At 52.8% G+C, this 10,394-nt stretch overlaps 4 protein-coding genes across 4 annotated transcripts; 2 read left to right on the forward strand and 2 right to left on the reverse strand.

The window, feature by feature from the left end:
* Nucleotides 1-1,854: 1,854 nt before the first annotated feature.
* Nucleotides 1,855-4,667, forward strand: E0L32_006600 (uncharacterized protein; the record flags this gene model as incomplete). Its single annotated transcript, XM_031141251.1, has 7 exons — nt 1,855-2,017; nt 2,080-2,154; nt 2,212-2,449; nt 2,503-2,655; nt 2,717-3,791; nt 3,840-4,563; nt 4,633-4,667. 7 exons carry the CDS (start codon nt 1,855-1,857, stop codon nt 4,665-4,667), a joined length of 2,463 nt encoding a protein of 820 aa, XP_030994666.1.
* A 212-nt stretch (nt 4,668-4,879) lies between these two features.
* Nucleotides 4,880-6,212, reverse strand: E0L32_006601 (uncharacterized protein; the record flags this gene model as incomplete). Its single annotated transcript, XM_031141252.1, has 4 exons — nt 4,880-5,014; nt 5,074-5,247; nt 5,324-5,902; nt 5,964-6,212. The coding sequence occupies 4 exons, from the start codon at nt 6,210-6,212 to the stop codon at nt 4,880-4,882; spliced, it is 1,137 nt and encodes a 378-aa protein (XP_030994667.1).
* Nucleotides 6,213-6,851: 639 nt separating this feature from the next.
* On the forward strand, nt 6,852-8,688 carry E0L32_006602 (uncharacterized protein; the record flags this gene model as incomplete). The annotated part of the gene is made up of 4 exons (XM_031141253.1): nt 6,852-7,109; nt 7,186-7,323; nt 7,381-8,601; nt 8,662-8,688. The coding sequence occupies 4 exons, from the start codon at nt 6,852-6,854 to the stop codon at nt 8,686-8,688; spliced, it is 1,644 nt and encodes a 547-aa protein (XP_030994668.1).
* Nucleotides 8,689-9,160: 472 nt separating this feature from the next.
* On the reverse strand, nt 9,161-10,216 carry E0L32_006603 (uncharacterized protein; the record flags this gene model as incomplete). Its single annotated transcript, XM_031141254.1, has 4 exons — nt 9,161-9,444; nt 9,514-9,721; nt 9,837-10,019; nt 10,088-10,216. The coding sequence occupies 4 exons, from the start codon at nt 10,214-10,216 to the stop codon at nt 9,161-9,163; spliced, it is 804 nt and encodes a 267-aa protein (XP_030994669.1).
* Nucleotides 10,217-10,394: the final 178 nt, after the last annotated feature.

Consider the following 10,394-nt stretch of genomic DNA (forward strand, 5'->3'; position numbering starts at 1 on the left):
TGGCCAGCCGATCAGAGCGGAGTCGAGATCGGCGGGCTCGCTATCACGCTGCCGGTCCGGCTCCTCCAGAATCACACATCGGGAGATCAACAACGGCTCCGACGCATGTGCATGGTGATTAGCATGAAGATCGCTGAACAATTCCGCGCAGTACCTAATGGAGGCGAGGGAACAGCAATGCCTCATGAGTTGGACCGCAACATCAATAACCGCCAGGCGGATTTTGCTTGAGCCGCTCTTGTCGCCGTTGGCGCGCATCGCGTGGCTGCCTTCCGTCTTGCTGCCCAGGCGTTTTGTATTGCATTTCGCAGGCCTGACTCGAAGAATTTGCTCAAGACGCATCCATCATCGCACCGTACTTCACATGCTTGCTGATGGAGCTGCCTTCCGTGTCGCGCGGAGCGAGCCTGCAGGCCGAGTCGCGTGTCGCAGCCTCCCGAGTCTCGCCGCGAGCAAGAGCCCTAGCTAGTACTACTTTACATACTTATGTCAAGGCAGTGCTTGTCGAGAGGCCAGTGCCCCTTACATATTGAGAGAGAAACCTTACTACTGCCATGGAGGCTCACAAGGGCACAGTCTTCTGCCATTTCCCCGCATGAGAATCCATTCGCTGGCTCTAACCAATAAATACGCTGTTGTCCTGCACCGCTGACAGGTTGTCAAAGCAATGTCTGTTCCGACAATAAAAATATCAAATTCAGCTCATGGTACCTCATAGTACATGCTGCTTATCATTGAACTGCGTAGCAACCATCCGAGTCGGCAAAAAGCGCGGCGCGTGTGCTGCTATCTCTTCCTAGCGCCTACCTGGCAATTTCAGCCACACCCTCTTGGTCCACCAGCCTGAACGTACAGCTCGCAAAAGCAGATGCGACTTGCGGAGACACGTGCTTTGCTGGCTCCCAACACCATCGGCTGTCGGGGATTATGTAAACAGTGGTCATCCGTCTCCTCAACACTTGGACTTGCTGGTGAAAGAAATCCTGTTTTCTTGCGGGGCCCGTTGGTCGGCTCGGTGGGGCCGCGTTTGCCGCTCGGCGCCGGCGGCCCAATGGGAGCACCCACATTACCGGAGAAACCTCCGGGTGCTGGACCTGAGCAGTACGTCATTGTTTCGGGATGCGGGCTGTCGCAGCCCTTTCGATTCAAACGGCGAGAGATCGACATCGAAATTCACGTTAAAAGTACTTGTGAGGCGTTTGACGCGTAGAGTGAACCAACCAATATGCATGTAAGGAACAAGAGATGACGGTCCGATGATATGGCGACGTTGCCTCCTCACTATTAGGTTGATGGTCACGGGTAGAATCCACCAGTGGCATTTCCTCTGCTAGTCAGATTCACCGCGTCGAAAGGCCTGTCTGCATGCTTGACACCAGGTTTGAATAGGATGATCACCCTCTGCTTGTGGCTCGAATGAAATTAAAACGTCTGCTTGGCACTGAGTAGCCCCTAGGGAGTAACAGCGACTCGCGTTTTGCGTTTTGCGTGGCAATCTCATGCACGGCATACCTGCCTATGGTATATATGTGATATTGCCCTGGCTCGAAATATGTCTTCTGTAAAATGCTTTTCCTCATTTATCAAACAAAAAGATGGAAAGCGCAATGCTGAATGGTGTTCGTCGAAATGGTCTCTGACGTCATCCCAACGACAGTGTGCTTTCATCCGATTCCCAAACCCAACAATCGAGTACATCACCTACGTAGGAGAAAGATAGCTTAATGATACACTGTGACCCAACACCCAACCGAATTCGTATCTACTATCGTGAGAAATCACTTCACCTGTCTGTTTTCGCCTTGCGCAATTTGAAGCCTACACAGTGAGAACACCAAGCCTCATATCGCCAAAATGCCTGGCGAAGTGATAGATAGACCCAACCCTCCGCCCTTACCGTCTCATCTCCCAGATTATGTCTCGCAGCTCGCTGTGCAGCTTGAGAAGAAGCCACTATCTGCTCAAGACCGAGATGCGGTGCGCGACTTTCGCAGGGCGGCCTGCTACATCGCCGCTGGTGAGAGACCATGTGACAGAATGATATCCATTCGCGCCCGGAAGCTGACCTATACCCGCTAGCTATGATATTCTTGCGAGATAATGTCCTCTTAGATTCCGATCTATCCTTTGACGACATCAAACCACGACTGTTGGGTCAGTAGGATGTTGCGCTGAGCTGTGGATGATATGGAGGCACTAACAAGCGACCAGGCCATTGGGGGACCTGCCCGGGCTTGATCCTAGTATGGGCTCATCTCAACTTGATTATACGCAACCAGGACTTAGACATGCTCTATGTCATCGGTCCGGGCCATGGTGCACCGGCTGCTCTGGCTGCTCTCTGGTTGGAAGGGTCGCTTGAGAGGTTCTACCCTGGCGAGTATGCTCGCGACGAGCAGGGCCTCCGGAACCTGATCACAAGATTCTCGGTCCCAGGCGGATTCCCAAGGTATGTCGCGAGACGCTTCGGTGGCGAAAATATATGCTGATACGTGTGAGTAGCCACATCAATGCCGAGACACCAGGTGCAATCCACGAAGGCGGGGAGCTGGGCTACGCTCTGGCGGTCTCGTTTGGAGCTGTCATGGACAACCCCGATCTGATTGTCACCTGTGTTGTGGGTGATGGAGAGGCCGAGTCGGGTCCAACTGCTACGTAAGGACTACTAGAAAAGCCGTTTGCAGACATGAAGAGAGCTTGCTAATTCTTCTATTAGAGCGTGGCATGCAATCAAGTACCTCGATCCGAAGGAGTCAGGTGCCGTACTGCCCATACTTCACGTCAACGGCTTCAAGATCAGCGAGAGAACAATTTTCGGGTGTATGGATGACAAGGAGGTCATTGCACTGTTCAGTGGCTATGGCTATCAGGTCTGTATCGTCGAGGACCTTGATAACATTGATGACGACTTGTCCAGTTCGTTGGAGTGGGCTGTCGCCGAGATTCAAAAGATCCAGGGCGCGGCTCGCTCTGGTAAACCGATCGTGAAACCGAGATGGCCGATGATCGTGATGCGCACACCCAAAGGCTGGACGGGGCCGAAGGCGGTTGACGGACAGATCATAGAAGGGTCTTTCCGCTCCCACCAGGTGCCTCTGCCCAAGGCCAAGTCCGACAAGACCCAGCTGGCAGATCTGAAGGAGTGGCTATCTGGGTATGACATCGAAAGACTATTGCCCAACGGCAAGCCGATCGATACGATCCTCAAAACACTTCCTTCCAAGGACGGGAAGAAGCTTGGCCAGGTCAAAGTCTCCTATGACCCTTACAAGGCATTGAAACTCCCAGATTGGCGCCCTTTTGCCGTTTCCAAGGGGCAGGACAATAGCTGCATGAAGATTACTGGAAAGTTTCTCGACAAAGTCTTTCAGGAGAACCCTTCAAGCATCAGGCTCTTCTCCCCCGACGAGCTAGAGAGCAACAAGCTTGATGCAGTTCTCGACCACACCCAGCGCGACTTCCAGTGGGATGAGTACTCTCGTGCGAATGGTGGTCGCGTCATCGAGGTGCTATCCGAGCATTGCTGTCAGGGTTTCCTTCAGGGATACACCCTCACCGGCCGCACGGGAATCTTCCCGAGCTACGAGTCATTCTTAGGTATTGTTCACACCATGATGGTGCAGTATTCCAAATTCAGCAAGATTGCGCGCGACGTCAAATGGAGAGGCGACTTGAGCTCGATCAACTACATCGAGACCAGCACCTGGACACGACAGGAACACAATGGGTTTTCACACCAGAATCCTTCGTTCATTGGCGCGGTTCTCAATATCAAACCTTCAGCAGCCCGAGTAAGTCCCAGCTCTTGAAGGTTCTGATCAAACAGACTGACAAGACAGGTCTATCTCCCCCCCGATGCCAACTGCTTCCTCAGCACAGTGCATCACTGTCTCCGCTCTAAGAACTACGTCAATCTCATCATAGGCTCCAAGCAGCCCACCTCTGTCTACCTCTCGCCCGACCAGGCCGATGAGCACTGCCGCCTCGGAGCCAGCATCTGGCATTTTGCCTCCACCCCAGCTCCCAGCTCCTCCACACAGTCTCAAACAGAGGCAGCTCCTCCTCACCCGGGCCCCGACGTCGTGCTCGTCGGCATTGGCGTCGAGGTCACCTTCGAAGTCGTCAAGGCCGCCGAACTGCTGCGCTCCCTGTGCCCAGAGCTACGCGTGCGGGTGCTCAACGTCACGGACCTCATGGTCCTGTTGCCCGAGAGCAGCGGGCACCCACACGCGCTGAGCGATGCGCGCTTCCGCGAGCTCTTCACCGCCGACGCGCCGGTGCTGTTCAACTACCACGGCTACCCGGCGGAGCTGCGGGGTCTTCTGTTTGGCCGCGAGGGCACGGCGCGGATGGCGGTCAGGGGCTACATGGAGGAGGGCAGCACGACGACGCCGTTTGACATGCTGCTCGTCAATGTGGTCAGCCGTTTCGACGTGGCGAGATGGGCTGTGGGTGCCGGGGCGGAGAGGAATGATGAGGTTCGGGGAAGGGTTGAGGAGTTGGTAGGAGAGGTGGAGAGGATGAGGGAGGGTGTGAAGGGTTATATCTCCCGGGAGGGTAAAGGTATGTTGACTTGTTATACCTCTGTCTTGAGACTTTGAGGATGATGTACTGACAATTTGTGTATTTCAGATCCTGCGGATCTTTACAATACGCCCAAGTTTTGAGCACGAGATTTGAGATGTTGATACAACTCGCTCTTTAATTATCGATGAAGCGTTCGGGTCTGGCTCTGCCAGTAGATCTAATCACTGCGTGGTGCATTTGCTTGTATTGGACTTTGTCTGGTCCTTCCTGGACCAAACATAATTATCTATGTACATGGTTTCAATCTGGATTGGTTCTACTTCGAAGAAGGATAGGCTATAGTTGTAATAGTCTACTTGGCGTACATGTCCTCATGCTCCGATGGAGTGTACTTGGCCGGGGTGGGTACGCCAGCCAGTGCAGTGATGCGGATGAAGTGCCGGCGATGCTCCATGTTGTCCAGAACGGCCGAGTGGATGAGAACCCGCTGTATGAATGGTTAACTGGTGTTGTTCGATCATTTCAGAGCCACGGAATGCCGCTTACCTGGTCCCAGACACAGACGTCTCCCTCGCTCCACTTGTATCGTGCGTGGAAGTCCGCGCCTTTGGTGATGTGGTCGCTCAAGAATTTGAGCAGCATCTCGCTCTCCTCGTGACGTAGACCCTCGAAGTGCGTGATGCGCTCCGGATTGATGTACAAGGATTTATAGCCAGTGGCCTTGAAGCAGAAACGGTAGTTTTAGTCCCAGGCTATGATGTTACATTTTCAATGTTGTATGTAGTAGCAGACTTACCGGTTGCTCGTACACGACCGGGTGGACAGACTCAACCTGCTGCCTCCTGTTGGCACCGCCTACTCTAGCCGCCTTGGCGGCCATGACCTTGGAGGAGTGTACGGCCTTGAGACCACAGACGAATTGCTTCATCGCAGGGCTCAAGCGCTCGTACGCCTCGACGAGGGATCCGACGAGAGTATCGCCTCCAGACGGGGCGTCGCTCTGCATGCAGCAGAAGAACGTCATCCCTGGAGGCTGCCGCTCTTGGGACTGGTCGATATGCCAGATGGCTCTGCTCAGGCGGTTGGGCCACCAGTGCTTGCGCACTGTATTGACGTTGTCCTGATACACGACCGAGATCTCGGTCGAGCTGACGGGGCGAGGCTGGACGGCGTGCTGATGCAGCTGGCCGTAGTAGCGCACCATGTCCAGCTTCTTCTTCATGGAGATGTCGCGGAAGGTCTGTTTGACCTTGTCATCGCTCGCGAAGAAGACGATGCCCTTTTTGGCGGCGAGGAGGGCGAGCTGGTCTTGCCCGGCTTTGTCGAGAGATGCCAAGTCCAGGCCGGTCACACGAACACCGAGGTAGGGCGTGAGCTACCGTCGTTTGTTAGCAAGAGACTCTTTAGGCGCCTGAGCGCTTTGTAGCTTTTAGTACCTCTTCCACTTTGACGTGGTCATTGTAAAAGACAGGCATGGCGGGATCAGCATCCAGAGCCCTGTCATGGTAATCAAAGGGCTCCGGCTCTGGGAAGACGTCGTTGGGATCGTTGTATGGAGCATACTCGGGATACTTCATGCCATCAGTGTTGACCAGGGTGGTCTTGGCCTTGTCGACCGCAACGGCACCTTTGGCCTCGAATGTGGTGACAGAGGCCGGCTCCTGAGTAGTTGCACTTGGCGCCATAGTGATTGTGATAATACTCGCGTCAAAGCGGTGAATTGATTAGTAGACTTGAGATAGCGCTTCTGATGCACTTGTGATGTAGCCATCTTGGCTGATAGGATGCCCGGCTCCTGGTTATCTTTATGTACATGAATCCATTCATCGAACTTGGCGCAATTCCTGGCGGTGACAGTCTCGCTTCCCAGTGTGAGACTGTCGCTGTAAGTGCACATGCGACCATTCCTCGGCTTTTCAAAATCCACGGGTTCTTGAATTCCGGGCACTTGGCACGCTAATAGTCAAGCTGGTGTGGAGAACGCGGGACATTGTCACGACTACGAAGCCAGCAGCGTCTCTCCGCAAAGGCCCTTGACCACATAATTCCCCAGGAATCTGGAGATAATGCGGAGGACTTGCCCGAGATACCCTGGGAAGTATCCAATTGGACTCTTTAGGTTGTCAGCCACGGACTTGGCCTTTGGATAGGGCGGTCCTCGACGCCGCCAGCGGATTCGCGACCATGTCTAACCGACATGCCCATAAATGAGAGCATTTCCTCACGAGAGTCCTTGAGAGTTGGCTCGACATCGCGTATACCTACATCATCTGATCTGATCATCTATTTGTTTCCCTCGGAAACCCACGCTCGGCAACCTCACCATGGCGCCATCAGACACCATCATCGACGCACAGAGCGTTCAGAGTGCACATGCCTCGGAGAAACAGGCCGGATCCCCTCCCAAAGAGAAGGGTGACATTGCCCTGGGGCTGGCCAATGAGCTGGATGCGGGATATGAGCTTTCCCCAGCCTTGGAGCGCCGGGTGCTGCGCAAGATCGACTTCATCTTGCTACCGCTCATCTCATGCACGGCTGTCTTGTCCTTCTTGGACAAGGTGTCGAATAATTTTGCTAATAACGTGAGTCACTTCACTCTACTTGACCCTGTTACGAATGTCTGTTCCCTGACATGACATGCTACTGCTTCTTTCATAGTATGGCCTCTCGGTTGCTCTTGGGATGCGTGGCGACCAGTTCTCCTGGAGTGCCTCTATCTTCTACTTTGCCTTTCTTGTCTGGCAGCCGGCCGTTTCCTACATGACCCAACACTTTCCTCTTGGTAAAGTTGTCGCAGTAAGTGCAAACTCAACCCCCAGGGTGGCTTCAGTTGAACTGAACAATCGCCTGTAGGTCAATTGCGTCGGCTGGGGCCTCATGGTTCTGGGACAAGGCTTCGTCAAGAATTACGCAGGGTTTCTTGTCCTGCGATTCTTCCAGGGCCTTTTCGAAGCTTGCGTACTACCGACCTTCCAGATGATGTGCTCTATCTGGTGGACGCGAGAAGAACAATCCTTGCGTACCGCCTTCTGGTTCAACTCGCTTTCTGGTGTCCTCAGCGGCTTATTCGCTTATGCGATCGGTCAATGGCACGTTCAACCTGGGTTCAAACTCTACCAATACCTCTACATAACGTATGGCTCCTTCACATGCGGCTGGGGAATCATGCTCTTCTTCGCTCTGCCAGACTCACCTGTTACGGCGTGGTTTCTGAACCACGAGGAACGGCTCGCTGCCGTGGCTCGTGTCAGCAGGAACCAAACGGGCATGATCAATCGCGAATTCAAGAGGGAACAGGCTATCGAGGCGCTTCTGGACTTTAAGACGTGGTATTACGTCTTCTTTGCTTTTGTCTCAAATATTGTCAACGGTGGTCTAAACGCCTTCTCGACAGTTCTCATCAAAGGCTTCGGTTTCAGTGAGTTCTTCCACTCGTCTTCCGAGAATGTTCTTTGTATTACAGCAGCGGAATCAAGAGTTGCGTGTACTACATTCTTGTTGTCTTCGTTGACTGACGAGTTCCATCCAGGTGCTCTCGACACGACCCTTCTCTCAATGCCCCACGGCTTCATCTCCACTGCGGTCAATATCGTCATTGGTCTTTTCATTTCGTATACTTTGAACAATCGTCTGTTCTACATGTCCGCCATTATCCTGATCCCTATTGCGGGCACCGCTATTCAGTTTGCTCTTTTCGGTGGCGCACGAGGCCCTCGTCTGCTGGGATACTATCTCACCGGCGCGTACAACTCGCCTTACGTTATGCTTCTTGCCCTTATTGCCTCCAATACAGCTGGAACAACGAAGAAAGTCGTCGTCAGTGGCATGGTCTGGGTATCCTACTGTGTCGGAAACATTGTCGGGCCTTTCTTCTTCCGCGACGAGGACAAGCCGCTGTATCGAATGGGTGTTGGGATGATGCTCGGTAGCTTTGCTCTGCAAGCGTTTCTGTCCCTCGGGTTTCGTGGATATTTGATGTGGCTGAACAAGCAGAAGGACAGGGAGGCGGATGCGGTCCGGGATCAGGAGGAGGACAATGCCGCCCATGCTTTTGCAGACTTGACGGACAAGCAGGTATGCCGAGACATCCTGCCACCAATTTACCTGAAGGTTCAAATGCTGACATCACCGCAGAACAAGTCATTCCGGTACACCTATTAGTTTTCAAGTCTCAATGAATATGTAACTCTGGGGCTACGGAAGATTGAAGTATCTCTAGTCCTTGGCCGTCTTCCCCTTTTCGGGCAAGCACAAGATGAAGATTGCGGGAGTGAATGTAGTGGATTAGCCCTTTGTATAGGCATTTAGGAGCCTAAGTATCTATATGTAGCAGCCACTCACCATATGTAGCAGGATTCATGTTCGGACGAATCACACTCAATGCAACTACTTTGGACAAAGGTCTAGCAAAACTCTAGATCACTCGAAGCACTGGTTGACTTTCAGTTTTTTTTATACCTATAGACGGGGATTCGTCCTGGCGTAACTGTTCAAGTGCGCCAGCATTCATATAGTTTCAACGGTGCAGACGATGGGTAGGAGATAGATGATATATGCCATTAATGGAATTACTGGTAAGCCTTTGGAGTTCCTGGATCACTGTGCCAAACTCTAATCGAGTCAGCGTTGAAAACTACGTGCTCACGGCGCGTTTTTCAGCCTCTTTGACCGCGTTTGTTAACGCGTCTCTGAGACACCACGCATCCAGCCCAACTCCAACCATTTGGATCCCTCTAGCCATCATGTCCTTCACTCCGCCAGTAGAAGGCCGTATTCTCCCGCCTTGCCATTTGTTTGCCATTTTGGCCGCGGCAGATATTTGACGTATCGCATCGGCAACCTCACTTGGAGGATTGTTGGGTGTAAGTTCGTATCCCATGCTGAGGCATAAGTCTGTCTCGCCCGTTGAAATGACATCTAGCCGCTTGTGAGCCCTCTAGCATACGAAAACGAAGTGAGAGCACTAGTTTGGCACGGCTGACGTACCAATTCCTGCAGTGTTGATGATAGCCTCGAAATTCTCAAACCCTTGTCGCGTCTCAATCATGACTCCCACAATGATCTCTTTGTTTGCCTTGCGCCGGTACTCCTCATCTGAGGCCCAGCCAAAAGCGTCACGCGAGTACGTCGAACCGAATCCGCGGGTGCCTTCAGGGGGGAAACGCGCCGCACTTGCGATGGCGGCAGCTTCATCCTGTACATATTAAAGCAAATCAATTACTATTCACATTTTGTCACTTTTCATATATGTCCGCTCGCATCCTCAGAGTCTTCTGTGGGTCGACACCAGACCACCGTCCTGTACTTACAGCTGTCGACACCATTGGAACGAAGATACCATGAGCCCCTGCATCAAGAGCTCTTTTGATGAGCCATGGCTCGCCTGACGGTAGTCTGACGATCGGGGATACGCCAAAAGGCGCGATTGCTTGTATGGCGGTGTGCATCTCCGTATCAGAAAGACCGCCGTGTTCCAGGTCGATCATCACGTACTTAAAGGTAGACAATCAGAAACCCCCATCTTTCTCAGTTGAAGCCTGTTTTGGTGCGTGCAACTCACAGTCAGACCGGGAACACCTGCCACCACACGAGCTACATGAGCGGATGGCATAACCATTTGCACTCCTAAGGCGTACCGCCCACCCTGTAGAGCTCTCCGTAATGGACTTCCATCGATCTTGATAGGCATAGTGCTGGTAAAGGGCAGGAGATAATGGCCACGCACTATTAGGAATTGAGTGTTTGTTCTTGCTTCAGCTCTGGCTTACAAAATACGAAAACGATCGTTTGTGGAACCAGATCGTGTCAACTACATGTAGTAAGATCAAAGAGCATTCATCAAGCTTTGGCTATCAACACGAGCATTC

This window comes from Thyridium curvatum (assembly GCF_004353045.1).
Source record: "Thyridium curvatum strain D216 chromosome Unknown NODE_38_length_371496_cov_78.080427, whole genome shotgun sequence".
NCBI classification, from domain to species: domain Eukaryota; kingdom Fungi; phylum Ascomycota; class Sordariomycetes; order Thyridiales; family Thyridiaceae; genus Thyridium; species Thyridium curvatum.